We start from the raw sequence: 16,219 nt of genomic DNA, 5'->3' as shown, positions 1-16,219 counted from the left end.
TTAACTTAATCCCATGTTTGAATGTAAACTAAATGAGTTTCAATGAAAAGCAGAAACTGGTTCGTTTCTAGGTTGTGGCAAAATTAACAAAAGATGTATTTCTTTGTGGCAAACAAATGTTATAGATGTGCACCATTTGGGGGTCATTTTAAGAAGGCATATTGGACATTTTCTCCTACAGGGAGTTGGGGAGTGAACTGAGTGAGCGCTGATGAGCCCGAGGAGCCAGAGGGTCCCCATTTATTGCATTATGTGTGATCAATACAGGGAGGCAGGCAAGAATTTCTTTTTAGTAACTTTTATTTGATTGTTTCCGATTTCCAATTTCTGAAATGTTCCTTTGATGGAAGTTAGATAATGCTAAAATGAAAAGACCATTTTGGTCATCCAATCGAGCCCTTTCTCCAGGTAAGATGATTTTAAACTTTCAACCACACTCCTATCTATCTCATTTTGAAATGCAGGCATGCCTTGGAGATATTTTGGATTTGGTTCTAGGCCGCCATAATAAAGCAAGTACCACAATAAATCTAGTTATGATCTTGATAGTCTTTCCTTCAATTTGTAAAAAAGGCAATCTCTGTAAAGCAGAATAAAATGAGATATGACTGTAATCCTAAGAAATACAAGATATACAGATGGCCAACAGACATATGAAAAGATGCTCAGTGTCACTAATCATCAGGGAAATACAAACCAACCACAATGAGATACCACCTTAGAACTCTCAGAATGGCTATTATCAAAAAGTCAATAATTAGTGTTGGAGAAAATGTGGAGAAAAGGGAATACTTGTGCACTGTTGGTGGGAATGTAAATTGGTGTGGCTACTATGGAAAAAGAGTATGGAAAACTAAAAATAAATCTACCATATGATTCAGCAATTCCACTTCTGGGTGTTTATCCAAAGAAAATGGAAACACTAATTTGAAAAGATACATATGTGTTCCAGTCAACATGGTGGCATAGGGAAATGCTATGCCCACCTTCTACTGCGACCACATCAAAAATTACAACTAAATTATAGAACAGTCAATCAGGAGAACCAACTGAAGACTAGCTGAACAGAAGTCCTATAACTAAGGATATAAAGAAGCGACATCAAGACTGGTAGGAGGAGCAGAGATGTGAAATGGGCTGGCTCACGTATTGGTTGAGAATTGGGAGAGATACTCAGCTGCAGAGGTCTCTCCCACTGCCGAAAAGAAAGGGGTCCCAGTTCCACACCGAGATGCTTGGCTTGTGGAGCACCAGTGCCAGGGAAAGGAGCACCCACAAAATCTGGCTGTGAAAATTAACAGGGATTCCATCCATCCGGGTGAGACAGAGGGCTGCTAGAAAACCAGATATCCTCTTAAAGGGCTCATACACAGACTCTCTCGCAGGCACTCACCCTGGGCTGTGGCGGAGGGACAGCGAGTGGCTCAGGAGGTGGCAGAGACATATAAGGAGAAAATAAGTTGTGTGATTTTAAGGAGAGGCCTGGAGGGACAGCTGCCATTGTACCCGTATTGAACCCTCCTCCCACACAACCAGCAGGAAGATGTCATCTTTCCTGTGTTGAGTCTTCCACTGACACAGCCAAATCTGAATCTACATTGGCCTTGTGAACTTCACTTGCTCTACTCTGGTGACTCCTTGAGACCCCCTCCTTGAGACCCCACCCCACCCAACTCACTCACTGCCAAAGGCTCTTTCAGCAGCAGGCAGCTGGTCCTGGCCGGTGCTACAGTCTTTCTTAAAAAACTCTCAAATGTCTGCAGGCCCCAAGCAGGTGGTGACGGGCCTGAATGTGCCTTTGCCTTTTGTGGAGTGGCCTCAGGCTCAGCGCTGGTGCCACATATGAATCTGCATTAACCTAGTGATCTCTACGCTCCCCACCCTGGTGATTCCCTGAGACCCCACCTCACCCAACTCACGTACCTCCTGAGGCTCTTTCAGTGGCAGGGGCTTATGGGCAGCTAGCAGGCAGCAGCAGGCCTCAGGGTGCCTCGTGCCTTTTGCTGAGCTGCCTCAGGCCCAGTATTGGTGGCAGCTGGCCTTTCACATTGCGGTCTCTTTCACATGACTCCATGTCCAGCACAGGCAGCTACTGACCACAGATCATTTGCAGCTCCTACCAGGTAGCCCTGGACTAATCACAGGCAATGGCTAATCTTGGAGGCTTTCCCAAGAGGCCTCAGAATCAACACACCTAGTGGCCAACTTCAGACCACAACAGAGTACCACCCAATTAGTCCTACAAACAGCATACCCAAAGGGTGGTCTCTGTAGGTACCAGAACCCACTGGAGCAAATCTTGCATTGTGGGGTCAGCCCCCACAGAGCAGCTCATATGCTGTTCATGTGGCCAATCTTCACAGCCAGTCATCCTGAGGGCAATCCTACCCATTTATGTGCCACCAGCAATTAAGGCTCAATTATAACAGGAGGGCACACACAACCCATAGAAGAGACACTCCTAGAGCAACCAGCTCAGGTGATCAGGGAGACTGTGCCACTGAGCCATACAGGACATCTACTACATAAGGCCACCATGCCAAGACTGGAGATGTAGCAGATAGAAACAAACACAAAGAGGCTACTAACAATTCCACAAAAACAAACAAAAAACACCTATTAGAACTAATAAATGAATTCAGTAAAGTAGCAGGATACAAAATTAATATTCAGAAATCAGTCACTTTTTATACACTAATAATGAACTATCAAAAAGAAAAAATAAGAAAACAATCCCATTTACTATAGTATCAAAAAAGTACCTAGGAAGAAATTTAACCAAGGAAGTAGATGACCTGTATTTGGAAAATTATGAGACATTGAAGAAGATACAAATAAATGGAAGCATATACCATGCTCATGGATAGGAAGAATTAACACCATTAATACTACCCAAAAACAATCTATAGATTCAATGCAATCCCTATCGAAATATTAATGGCATTTTTCACAGAACTAGACCCAATAATTCTAAAACGTATGTGAGAAAAAAGAACAAAATTGGAGGTATCACAATACCTGACATTAAACTATACTACAAGGCTATAATAATCAAAACAGCATGGTACTGGCATAAAAACAGACACATAGATCAATGGAACAGAATAGAGAGCCCAGAAATAAACCCATGGCTACATAGTCAAATTATGACAAAAGAAACGAGAATATACAATGGAGTAAAGACAATCTAATAAAGCTGTTGGGAAAACAGAACAGATACATGCAGAAACTAGATCACCTTCTTATACTATATATAAGAATAAACTCAAAATGGATCATAGACTTATATATAAGACCCCAAACCATAAAACTCATAGAAGAAAACATAGGCAGTAAACTCTCTGCCATTGCTCTGAGTGATATATCACCTTGGGAAAGGGAAACAAGAAAAAAATAAACAAATGGGGCTACATCAAATTAAAACGTTTTTGCACAGCAAAGGAAACTATCAACAAGATGAAAAGATAACCTACTGAATAGAAGAAGATATTTGCCAATCAGACATCCACCCAGGAGTTAATATCCAAAATACATAAAGAACTCATATAACTAACACCAAAAAACCTCAAACAATCCGATCAACTAATAGGCAAAGACGTTTCTCTGAAGATGACAGATGGCCCATACACATATGAAAAGATATTCAGTGCCACTAAGTATCAGAGAAATGCAAATTAAAACCACGATGAGATACCACCTCACACCTGTTAAAATGACCACCGACAAAAAATCAAAAAACAAGTGTTGGCGAGGACATGGAGGAAGGGGAACCCTCACACGATGTCGATGGGATTGCAAAGCGGCACAGCCACTATGGAAAACAGTATGGTGTTTTCTAAGAAAAATTAAAAATAGAACTACCTTATGACCCAGCATTTTCACTTCTGCGTATTTGTCCGAAAAAATCCAAAGTATTGATTTGAAAAGATACGTGCGCCCCTATGTTCATTGCAGCACTATCTACAATAGTCGACATGTGAAAGCAACCTAAGTGCCCCTCAATAGACAACTGGATAAAGAAGATATGGTACACATATACATCGGAGTATTACTGGGCCATAAGAGAAAATAAAATCTTACCATTTGTGACCACACAGATGGGCCTGGAGGGTATTACGCTAAGTGAAATAAGGCAGACAGAGAAAGACAAATACCATATAGCTCACTGACAAGTGGAATATAAAGAACAAAGTAAGTGGACAGACTCATGGCTACAAAGAACAAACTGATGGCTGCTGGACGGGATGGGGCTCGGGGGAAACGGGCGAAAGGTGAAGGGGAATAAGAGGCACACACTGCCCGGTGGGAAATAAGCAAGCTGCAGGGATGTAATGTACAGGGACGTAATGTAATGTTGTGTGTCAGCTACACCTGAACAATAATAATAATAAAAAAAGGAATAAACAGGAAGCAGGAAAAAGAGAGGAATCATTGCTTGCCTCGGTAGCCTGTCCTGGTGCTGAAGCATGCTTAGCTCCTGAAAGCCCTTCCTCTTACCTCAGAATCTCTCTCTGTGTTAAGCCCCCTTTTCTCTCCTGCTCTTTGGGGATGTAGAATAGCCAGTCGCCTAGGCAGCACCTCTAGCCCATGTACTTGGACGGTTTTCTCAAGATCATTTGAACAGGGGCCTCTGTGCCTCCGTTCGCCGGCAGAAGAAAATCTGACTCCGCCAAGGAGCGGGCGCTCTTCTCAGCGCCCCGCCCCCCCCCCCAGCTGCTGACTTCCATGGAAGGGTGAAATTCAAGGAAGAGGTCACCAGAGGTCTGAATCATTTTTGCAACAAGCTTTTATTATATTTTTTTTAAAACTCATATAAGAAAGACATTTAAAGAGAAAATATCTCAAAACACACACACACACTGGGCCACGCGACAATGGAAGGCACTGCCAGCAGTCATACCCGCCTCTGGCGGGGGAGGGGCGCCTCGTACACACTGCTCAGAGGCTCGGACCTCGGCCTGGGTCCCGGGTCTAACTGTGCTTCGGATAAAGTCTAAACTTTCCCCTAATATATTTCATAAACACCCCTATCTCTTTACATATAGCTATCTGCCTTTATGGTATATATGTACATGACTTTTTTTTCCTTCTCAAAAATAAAATTGCCACCTCCCCCCCCCCCACCAGAGAGAGGTTCTCAGCAGCATCCACAGCGGCCGCAGCAGGAGCCGTGCCTTCTATTAACGTAAAAGACACGCAGCATGAAGGAGGAAGGACTCTCCAGCCACTCCCCTTAACAGACAGCCAGGAGAGTCTCTAAGGGAGGGGAGTGATAAGGCTGAGCATGCGATGGCAGGTCACCAGGGTTTTTGTGGTTTACAAAATCTTCAAGCTGCTAGCCTGTCTTGCTTTTGCAGCTCCAAAGACTAGCACAGTTATATGGTCAGCATTCCTTCTGGGATCGGGGCAGTGTGGACTCAGCAAGGGTCAGGGAGGGAACTTCTGAGGCTACACAAAGCTTGGGCTTGAACCGACCCAGGAGGGACTTGGGAAGGCAGAAGACATGGAAGAAATGGTCTCTCAGAGGCTGAAAGGAAAATGGGCCCTGCTTGGAAAGTTAAAAGTGCTCCCTCTGCACTGGAGTGTCTCCGCAGTCCTGGCCATTTGCTAGAGTTGTTTGACTAGTTTATTTTTAAGTTTGGACCTGAACAAGGACCCAGTACAAATGGAGAGCCGGGAAGGTGATCCTCCTTGTCAATGTCGTTTGACAATCACATCTGGGAATCAAAGCCCAAGACCTTCGGTGGGAAGGAGGGCTGTGACCTCGTCCCATACTTGGAGGGAGGGCTCTCCAGGCCTTGTCTCCCACACCACCATGGTCCACTTCCTGGCAGGAGCAAGCCAGCTACACGGTTTTAAGTAAACACACCCTGCTCCTGTATTTCTGAAAACAAAAAGGCACTGAGGTCAGCGGGGAGGCCAGCCCCACAGCTCACTGAGCACAGTGCCACAGGCCGGCCTGGGCTTCAGAACACAAAGGACTCTGAGTTGGCTGAGCTGGAGGGTCCGCCCCCTGTAATCCTGGCAGCTCCTCTGGCAGCACCTTGAGATTCCACAGTCCCTGTGGGAGGAGGTGGTGCTGGAGGCCCAGGGGACAGCACTGGCAGCCAGTCTACCCCTGCTCTCTAGCTGGGAGAAGGCTGAAGACCACTTAGACACATTTCTCTCCAACACTTTTTGGCTTTCTCTGACTGCCCGATTTCCGTACTTAGCAGACTTCTAAAATGGTAAACAGTTTTTTTCCCCCTTAGTAGAAACATGAGCATGATGGCAATATTAAATTCAAAGTTGTAACTTAAAAGCAGTTATTGACAAAGATGTGGCTAAGTGCATACATATGCAGATGGCTGGGCTTTGGGTGTACAGGTGCACAGACTTGGCAGATCAGGGCAGGGCCAGGTCAGGCTGCTGCTTCTCTGGGAATCTCTGAGCCGACTTCAGCTCTGGTGCTCCTGACCTGAGCATCCGGGGCCAGTAGGGAACAATCCTTTTATGAGCTGTATCCTGCTTTCAGACGCTTAGCTCAGACTTGCTAAAGGAATAGGCTACAACTTTAGACTCATAAATAGTGGCAAATAAGAGAGAAATTACAGAATAAAAGCTGGAGAAAGAACATATATCTTTAAACTCTTTTTTCTTTCCTTCGCCAGCTGGTGTGAACAGTTCCAGTTTGGTGACGAGAGAGGCAGCTATTTGGTTTGTGAAAGGCTTGCAGACTGCAGGAGGACCACGGTCGTCCTTTCACACGAGTGCTGCTCCTTGGCCGTGTGCAGAAGGGCACCGAGTCAGGGTGGGCAGGACACAGCCCCGCACACCCACGTGTCCATCAGAAACTGTGCCACATCTGGGACTGCTGGGCGGGCACAGATGCACCCGCCAGAGGTGTCCTGAGAAAAGGTGTCTGTTGCGAAATAATAATTAATAATAAAAATAAATCCGCGGGCATTGGGAGCAAAGGAAGGAGGACCGGTTAGCCAGGTTTGCCCTGGGATTTTCTTAAGGCCTCCTCCAGTTTCTGCCTAAACTTGTCATACTTCTTCTGCACTTGTTGGATTTTGTCCTGCTCCTCTTTTTCCAGGATTGTTAGGAAGTTCTGGAGCTCAGGGATGGAGAAGGCGTCCCACTGCGAGGTGAGAGGGAGACAGGGAGAGAAACAGAATAGGAGACGTGTTAGAAGTCGTCCAACCCAAGGGGCCCTGCCACCTCCCTCTGCTACGGAATGAATAAAGCTTGGGTTTTCCATGGGATATGAGCAACAAAATGTCATCCTGGTATTTCGTGACCAAGAGGTACTAGTCCATGAGCTGTGTTTTCACTGGGAGAATCGATAATCTTAAATATTCTCTGCAGCAGCTGAGATATCAACAGTGATGCTGGAGCTGCCCGGGGCCCCTGTTGGTCTGCTCCGCCTGTCTGCCTGGCCGGTCGGAGGCTCCCAACACGCAGACCCTTGGGATCTGGAGTGGGGCTGGACTTGGACTCAGGAGGCTGGGTTTCAGCCTGACTCCATGGTGTGACCTCGAGCTCATCACTCCACCCGTCTCAGCCTGTCTGCTCATCAGCCATGGAATGAGGGTATCTACCTCCCTTGGCTGGCAGAGGAGATAATGAGATAACATAACCTGCAAAGCTCTGCAGAGCCTGGCTGGCCCAGGCCTGCTCAAATGGGACCTGGTCTCTCAGGCTGACCCAGGAGTGAGACCCCTGGGGAGCGAGGATTTCCACTCTTGAGTTCTTAGAGCACAGAGGAATACTAAGGTTTATCTGGTTTTATCCCCACATTGGATAAATGAGAATATCAAAGTCCACAGAGGGAAGGGGAATAGCCACAATCACAGAGCAGAACCAGAACTAGAACCAAAACCCAGGTCCTAGACCCGTGAGCTTTCCCCTGGTCCAGCAGTACTCATTTTCAGGGGGACACTGTTCCCAAACAAAATCTTCCACGGACTCCAACACATGGAACCGATGGAAGCAGAGCTGCCTGGTTGGAGTGGGGAGAAGGGACAGAACCCCACCTGCCTAGATCCCCCAAATCTCCACAGCGACTCCCAAGACTGCTCCCCCGAACCCTAGGCCTCCACTGAGTGCAGTGGGACAAACCATGCGAGATGCTCCCCTGCTCTTGGTCACATGACTCCTCCTCCCAAATTATCCCAGGCCACGGGGAGCACCCTCCTGGTTTCAGCCCAGTTTGCACCACCAGCCAGGATAGCTCTCCTTGGAGAGGGGGGGGGGGGGCGGGGTGTGGTGGCGGCAGGGAACGGTCAGATTTTTAAGAACTGGGGAGAGACAAATGGCTCCAAAATATCTATACCCAGTGGAACCCAGAGACACTGGCTGGGCCTCGGGCCACTCTGGAGCAAAACAACCTGGGCCGAACCCAGGGAGTTTCTCAGTGCCCCTCCACCCTGAGTTTTCAGAAATAAAGCACGTGATATCCGCTCTTTCCACAGGCCTTGCCAGACACAGGCCCTAGCTTGCCACCCCAGGGTGTTGACAGTCACAGAACCGTGGCCCAGTGCTCACCCCGGCTCAACTTTTTCACGGCATTTTCCTGCTGCCAGCGCTGCTGCCACTGGGCCCCACCTATGCTGAGCAGTGTGGACGCCGCCCACCTGCACCCACCCGCTGCACCCCCGGGGCTGCATCTGCGCACCAGCAAGGGGGGCCGGGCCTACCTCCACCTCTCCGGTCTCGTTCTCCTTTAGCACAAAGCTGAGGACCTCGGTGTCAGGCCCAGCGAGCAAGCGCAGGTAGAGGGGGCAGTCGGCAATGGAGAGTTTCTGGAAGAGCACTGCAAACCAAGAGAGGGGCTGGGAGCGCGTCTGGGGAGAGAGGGGCAGGGCCCAGGATGCGTGGACAGAGCTGGACACGCAGAGGCGGGGTGGGTATAACTGGGGTAGCTATTCTTTCAAACTAAGGGAATGAACCTAACAAGGAGAGGGGAGTAACCTTCTATCTTCGGTGTTTGCTCGGAGTTTGAAACATGTCTCTATTCACATCATCCCAAGAGATTAGGGGTGGTGGGGCGGGTTCTCTCCCACCCCACAGATTAGGAAGTGGGGGCCCCGGTGTGGTCTTCCCAGAGCCACATACAGAGTGAGGGGCAGGAACTCCCGTCCAGCTCTCCGCCCAGAGTGCGTGTGTGCCCTTCCACGGTGACCAGAGAGGGCCACTCCTCCCCCCAGGCTTGGCAGGTTAGTGGGGGGCACAGACAGGGTTGGGGAGGTGGTTTCTGGGTGGGAGCTCACACTCTCATACCTTGCCCATCCTTGTGTGTCTGCTTAAAAAGTGCAAACTTCTGGGGATTGTCCACGACCATGAACTTCTTGAGCAGCCCCTGGATGACCTCACTGACCGTGGTGGTGCTGCTGATGTGTAGCTGCTTGATGGCATCCAGTGGCAGGTAGAAGGATGTCCGCTTGTCTGTGGTGGCCGCCAGATTCACGTCCTTGATGGCGTCATATATGGACTGGGGCCGGATCCCAGCGGGCACTGTCACTGGCCGCAGCAGTTTCAAATGCACTTTGATGAAACCCGTGTAGGTGCCGTCTTCACTCTGCCAGTCAGGGGACGTCACATGGGGTCAGGGTGGGTCTGTCAGGCATGAGCCTCTCTGCCACGAGGGCTATTGCACCCCAGCCACCAACACTTTGGGTGGGCCTTTCCTAACAGCAGCTCCGCCCCGGTGAGCCCCCACCTGTCTCCGGGTTCCTTCTCACCTCTGCTGACCTGGGGGTGTTCGAAGGGCACAGACACCCTTTCCCCCCCAGTGGGTCAGGAGAAGACTCACAGTATCTAGCTACCAGAGAGGACACTTAAGGCTGCTGCCTGCCCCAAATCTGCCACGAGACAGATGCCAATTGCTGTAGCTGAGTCCCCACTCTATGAAGCAGAGTCTGGAGTGGCCTCTTTCCCAAAACCTACAGGCTGCAAGACTTAAATCTGGGCCCCTCTGTGACTGGATTTTCTGCCACCTCATCTACGGGAAACCCTGAAGAACCAGTTGCTCTCAGCTACCAGCAGGGGGCAGGGTTCTCCTACCATCTCCTCCCCTCCCCACTGGTGGCCTCTCTGGACCTGGCGCAAAGTAGGTGCCCTGCCCTCTCTGAGCTCTGCGCAATCCAAGGGAGCTTCCCCAGACACAGGCCGTACCTGTGCAACCACCGAGAGGGGGAGGAGGAGGCGTTGGGAACGCCCCTTGGCCAGGGCTTCTGGGGACAAGCAATATTGGGCCCTTGGCCATTGTAGATCATTTAATTCCCACATGAACTTTGACAGAAGGGCACTAATGTCACTATTTTACATTGAAGCTCAGAGAAGTTTAGAAAATTTCCCAAAGTCACAGTGGAAAAGGGGAAGAGCCAGAAATTGGGTTTGGATGTTAACGCCTCTTCTATTTACCTAAAGGACGGAGGCCCTGACAGCCCAGGCTGTCTGCCCTCCACAACCCTGAGGCCTCTAGAGGCCCACAGAAAGCACTTCAATGGGGGCAGCTCCACAATGCAGAGGAACAGCAGAGGAACGGACAAGAAGGGGACGCGGAGCCAGCGGGATAGGGCGGGGCGGGCGGAAGGCCCGTGGGGGGCAGGGGTGGGCAGGCCCGCTCACCAGCTTCATGCCCAGGCAGTTCTTCTCCCGGCTGTTGTAGCTGGCGATCTTCTGCTTGATCTCCTGCAGTGTGGGCGGGCGCTGCGCCTCCTCTGCAGGTTTACAGACATTCTGGAACAGACGCAGAGACGGGGTGGGTGTACGATGGTTCTCAGGACGCGAAGGGGAATGACCACGCCCCCCCAAAGGCCCTGGTCGGAAGTGAGCAGCAGCTCCGCACAGCGACCACGAACTGCGGGACGCATCTTTTTGGACCTGGAGCAGTTATCGTCTGCTGCTAAGGTTTCCACTGCAGATGCAAGAAGAAAGGTCTCTGTGCTTTCTGCCTGTGATTGTGGCTGAATGGGATCCACAGAGAACCACCATGGAGCGTTTTTGCACATTAGAAATAACCTTGTAAGCAGTGAAGAGGTCGTTTAATTCCAAAGAAGAATCTAAAATATGAGTTTACAAGATAAGCTTTGGAAAATTACTCCCCTGCACCCTTACCCTCTGATTGATTCCACTTTTCATAGCTTAAGGGTTAAAACTAATTAAAGGCGAGCCAGTGAGTCTTTAAAAAAATGAAAATGAACAGGACAAACAGAGACTCATGGACATGGACAATGGGCTAGTGGTTACCAGAGAGGAGGGGGGAGGTAGACGGGGTAAAGGGGGTCAACTATGTGGTGACAGAAAGAAATGTAAGTATGAGAGGTGAACACATAGTGTAAACATATATATGCTTTACTGTTAAAGCGTACAGCTGAAACTTACTGGATTTCGTTAACCATTAAAAAATTATTTAATCAAAAAAAAGTGAATTGCATTGACTCAGGGTGAGAGCAGTCAATCCCAGCTGTGCCTGGGGAAGTGACTTCAATCTCTCTAAACCTCGATCTCCTCTCCTGTGAAATGGGAGCAATACCCGCCCCTCAGGCTTGTTGGGAGACCAATGGGAAAGTGCCTGGCTCATAGGCACTGACTGCGAACCTGGCCCATCGGCGGAACTGCATTTGCTGACGGAGGCTTGCTGGGGAAAAGATGCTTTTAGGTGTTGTGGCACATGCTCAGGGAAATAACAACCGAGCTAGAGAGACAGGAATGTACAGGGGGTACAACAATTCTCCCAGACCCAGGGGACCAAGGGCACAGAGACATCAGTTCAGGTCCCACATCACAGTAAGAAATAAATTCATATTTGTCAAATAAATGAGTGAAGTGGTGCGGGCAGGGGACTGTAGCCCTCCATGATAATCGAGGTCATAAACCTCCTTTACTGGGGAATAGGGGCAACTAGCATTTACGCAGCACCCCCTCTGTGCTAAATAAATGCATTATCTCAGTTAATCCTCATAAACAGAAACCCTGTGGCATAGAGTTTATTACCCCACTTTACAGGCGAGGCAACTGAGAATAAGAGTTTAGTAACTTGCCTACAGCCCTGGAGTCAGTGTGTACAGAACTAAAAGGGAATTCCAGCTCTGTTCTGTCGTGTCCCTCTCATGACACCATGATTTATTCCTCTCATCGCCTCCTCTGGTGCCCACCCCCAGGGAAGGTAAAGGAAGAGCAGAGCTGAGGACGTGGAGGTCAATATCCTTCACACTGTGGAGAAGAGTCATGGGTGAATGGGTCCAAATAATCTGTCCCTCAGTCAATTCCCTGGATTTCTCTCAAGTTCATTGGCATCCACCTTCCCGGTTTTGTCTTCATGCTATCTGTGTATGGCTGGGAGTACAGGAGCTATAGTTGGGGGGACAAATAGGTTAGTTGGTCTGCCTGATCTTAGAAATCTATCCAACTCAGGAAGACTCAGGATTCTCTTTTGGCAAAAGAAGAAACTGAGACCCAGAGGGGCGGGCGACCGTGTTCTTTGGGCTGCCTCTCGAGTATCGTCCATCACTGTCCAGTGGGTGTCTGGTTTGGTTGGGGAATTTCACAGCATTTACTTAGCTTCGCTGCCATTATGTCACGACGGGCAACCACAGCAGAGCCCGCCCTGGCCTCCCTCCCTCCAGCAAGTCTGCCCGTGGGAGACGTGTGGCACTCGGCAGCATGCCAGCGCTTCCTCCCCCCACTCCGATCCCACAGAGCTGATCAAAGGTCAAGTTTTGTGGCCGCCAAGGAGTGCTGCTGTGGCCTCCCACCCTCACACGGAGGTGAGGTGACATCCCTTCCCATCACGGCATCTTCCCCCGGCCGGTCTGCTCCCCTCTGCATGCTCCTTCCGGTCACTGTGCTGGGTGCTTCCGCATACCTTGTCTTCCATACTACATATCTTATCTCTGTTTTACGGATTATAAAACTGAGGCTCGTAGAGGTCCTGCTGCCAGTAAATGGCCACATAGGGCCTACAGCCAAGTCCACCTAAGCCTGGAGCCCATGTTCTTCTCAATTCGCCACATGGTCAGCCTCAAACAGCGCTTCTGCTGAAGAGGCTGGCACGCCACTCCCATAATGATGGCTGAAATTCCATGCCTTAGGGCTGGGATGAGCAGCTGCTAAACCAAGGCCTACACATTACGTGGCCTGTGAAATGTTCGCTCAAGATGTATCGGATCAGTGGGTCAGGCCCAGAGGCCCCAGGCCCCCAGGATACCATGTCACCTGTGAAGATGGCAAGGAGGAACTTTTAACCTCTAGAGTGAGATGCAGTCGCCAGGATGTAGGGGCCACCTTTTTCCTATGTGGTCACTCAGGTCTCTGAAAACGGACCTTGATTCTGTCGAAGACCACCCGCGGGGATGCGCTCCCCATTTGTTTGAGGTGAGCAGTAAGTGGTGCGGGCTGTCTATTCACTGTTGATTCCTTAAACTAGGGACCATGAGAATGAAGCTTCTCATAGCTCGACCCTCCCCTTAGAACAGCTCCTGAAGACCCCGCCCCCAGCCCCTATCCCACTGGGAGCATCTCTGTGGGACCTGGCCTGCCCCTGCCTGCTCTCTGGGAGCTTCGAGTCAGAAAGATCAGTGTCTTGTTACTATTATGTGCTCTGTTCTGTCCATCTCTGAAGCACGCAGGATATCCAGTGAATAGAGTGAACAGCTTTCTCATACTCACCTACATAAAAGAATTAAAGGATGGAAAAAAAGAAAAAAGAAAAAACCCTAGAAGCTCCTGGAAGATCTCCTCTGATAGTTTCCAATTGAGCAACAGCCCAATTGGAAATCAACTACGTCCTAGCTTTCAAAAGCCAGTGCTCTAGGCCTGGTTTTGAATACAGTGAGAGTCAGAGCTGCCTTAACCCCTGGTTTCTTCTTCTTCCTGTTCTCCTTTCCTTCAGCAGATAACCCATCTCCTCTCCCCCATTCCCACCACAAACCTGGGGAAGTGACGCAAGTGGCTGTGGGCACCCCTTCCGGGACTGACGCAGAAGGCAGCTGTCTGGACCTCAACGCCCCGTCTGGGAGTGCCAGGAGCCCTGTGTGGCCAACACATCAAATCTCACACTCTGGAATGTCAACACCGACGGCTGGGCTGGCTGCTGCCCACACTCGATCTGGCAGATGTCTGACCCATGGACAGAATGAATCACCTTCCAAAGTAGGCCAGCCAATCAGCCAGCCAGCCACAGCCGTGAGGGCCCATTAACCCTTTCTCATCTCAGGAAGAATGGTATAGAATCTAGACCACTTTTTCTTCAACGTGGCTGCATGTGGAAGCATCTGGGATCTCCAGAAATGCAGCACCTGGGCTCCATCTTCTCCATCTTGGAGATTCTGATTTAATTGGTCTAGGGGGCAGCCTGGGCATAGGAATTAAAAAATCTCCCAGGTGAGTCCAACATGAAGCAGTGTTTGAGAAGAATTGGTATAGACCCCTTGCCCACAATTTCAGACCTCAAGAGTCCCCATTCGGCTGCAGAGGCCCACAGATATCTACTGTCCCAATGGTTTACCTAAAAGGCAGTATCCACTGTGTGAACAAGCTCAATAACATAGTAATCTTCAGAGGATAAGGCAAAGACCAATTGCTATTCACCTGCCAGTTTCTCGAGTCCTCATAGTGAAAGATTTGTCTCCATCTACAGGCACATAGCTAGGAGCCAGGCAGAGAGTTTTGTCTCCTGGGGTGGCCCAAGATAAAGACAGGAAGAGGAGCTCGCTGTGTCGTGATTTAATGCCTAGAGACTCTGACCCGTGAGGTGTCTCCCCTCAGGGCTTTGCTCATCTCAGTGTACCTGGCGTGGAATTCGCCTGCTCTGAATACGCCCTGGCATCCTGGCAGATGGTTTAGCTGTTCCCAACACATCTGGCACGTCCAGAGAGCTGAGGGAAAATAGGTTTGTGCTCATGTGTCCTAAGTCAAGGAAAGGACTGTGTCCTCTCTTAGTGCTCAAGGTTGCTGGGGTACAGCCAAGTGAAGAGGTTGCATGCTAAGGATCACAGCAGAGATGTCCCCTGAGAGAGTGATCCTCAAACTTTTTTACTAAAATACCCTTAACAATAAAATAAAGAGAACCATCCCCTTGTGTTCTGGGGCCCCTCTCCAAGTAGATTTCCCCTAAGTTGAATTTTGCTTTAAGAAAAACAAACACTGGCTAATAATGCATTCTAATAAATGACATATGTAAAGTCTTAATTTTGGTCACTGGGGAGTGACCCAATGATCTGAGAAGAAGAGGCACTGAGCGAATCCTGTGGCTTTTAGCATCCATGAGTGCACACAGGGCAGGCCAAGAAAACTCCAGCAATGAGGGGACCCCTACCAGTGGGGGGAGGGCTGAGGAAGCTGTGTGTCCCACCCTCAGTGCGGGAGCCATCAGATACATTCGTGCCCATAGTTTCTTGACTTAAATCGCATACACCTCATTTTTGCCAAAAATTTCATTCTCCTATTTAAACTTGTCAGCCTCTTCTTCCTGCACACTGACTTTGTCATATCGCGCCTGTCTGCTCATTTCTAGACCCTTCATCTGCCAAGGCCTCTCTGACCACCCCAGCCCTGAATAACGATAATGATGATGACCCTTATTCTTACTTACTGGCCAACCATGACCCTTAATCAACTTACTGTTCTACTCACTCAGCATGTATGAGCTCATTTCATCCTCACAAGTTTATGAGGAATGTACTATTATTATGCCCATTTCACAGATGAAGAAACTGAGCCCCAGCCGACATCTAAAGCTAACACTATACTATCTGGCTCTTCAATATGCATCTACTTACATTAACTTCCAAGCAGACCATCCGTTTTGATTTTTCTTCCCAACTAGACTGAAGCTCCTTAATGATTTAAACCATGCTTCTATTTCTTCTCCATGCCCTGTGGTACTGAGCATGAAGCAGACAACAAATACTTGCTCAAGAATCGTCAATGGCTCCATTGTCTATAGGGGGGAAAAGGATCTTACTCTCCTAGGAATTACAGTGTGCAGAGCCTCGGATTTCAATTTGGACTGAGTTCTCTGGAAGGAGCACCTATGCCTGTCTCGTCCACCACAGCATCCCAGAGCCTCGTTCCTGCCCGGCACATAGTAGAGGCTCAGGTTAAATATCTGCAGGATTAACATAAGGATGAGTTTGGGTTTTGACTCCCATTACTAAGTGTTCTTGAGAAAGTCAGATAACTTCTTGGAGCCTGAGTTTCTTCACCTATAAATTTAGGGGAAAAATCATTT

The 16,219-nt window shown here is 49.1% G+C and overlaps 1 protein-coding gene across 4 annotated transcripts in view; it reads right to left on the bottom strand.

Annotated features, from left to right (window-relative positions):
* Positions 1–5,050: 5,050 nt before the first annotated feature.
* Positions 5,051–16,219, bottom strand: part of RASSF5 (Ras association domain family member 5) — a 67,874-nt gene continuing 56,705 nt past the window's right edge. For 3 of the 4 annotated variants that reach the window (XM_016129255.2, XM_016129259.2, XM_016129258.2), the window contains 4 exons: positions 10,615–10,725; positions 9,265–9,562; positions 8,682–8,797; positions 5,051–7,123 (listed from right to left, as the gene is read on the bottom strand). In XM_016129255.2, coding sequence (XP_015984741.2) covers positions 6,971–7,123; positions 8,682–8,797; positions 9,265–9,562; positions 10,615–10,725 — 678 coding nt within the window. In that variant the 3' untranslated portion in view covers positions 5,051–6,970. The remainder of the gene's footprint in view (positions 7,124–8,681; positions 8,798–9,264; positions 9,563–10,614; positions 10,726–16,219) is intronic. The other variant, XM_016129256.2, reaches the window with a different exon arrangement.

This window comes from Rousettus aegyptiacus, unplaced genomic scaffold, assembly GCF_014176215.1.
Source record: "Rousettus aegyptiacus isolate mRouAeg1 unplaced genomic scaffold, mRouAeg1.p scaffold_m13_p_17, whole genome shotgun sequence".
Lineage (NCBI taxonomy): Eukaryota > Metazoa > Chordata > Mammalia > Chiroptera > Pteropodidae > Rousettus > Rousettus aegyptiacus.
The sequence above is the reverse complement of the archived record's forward strand: the minus strand, read 5'-3'. Positions and strand labels throughout refer to the sequence as shown.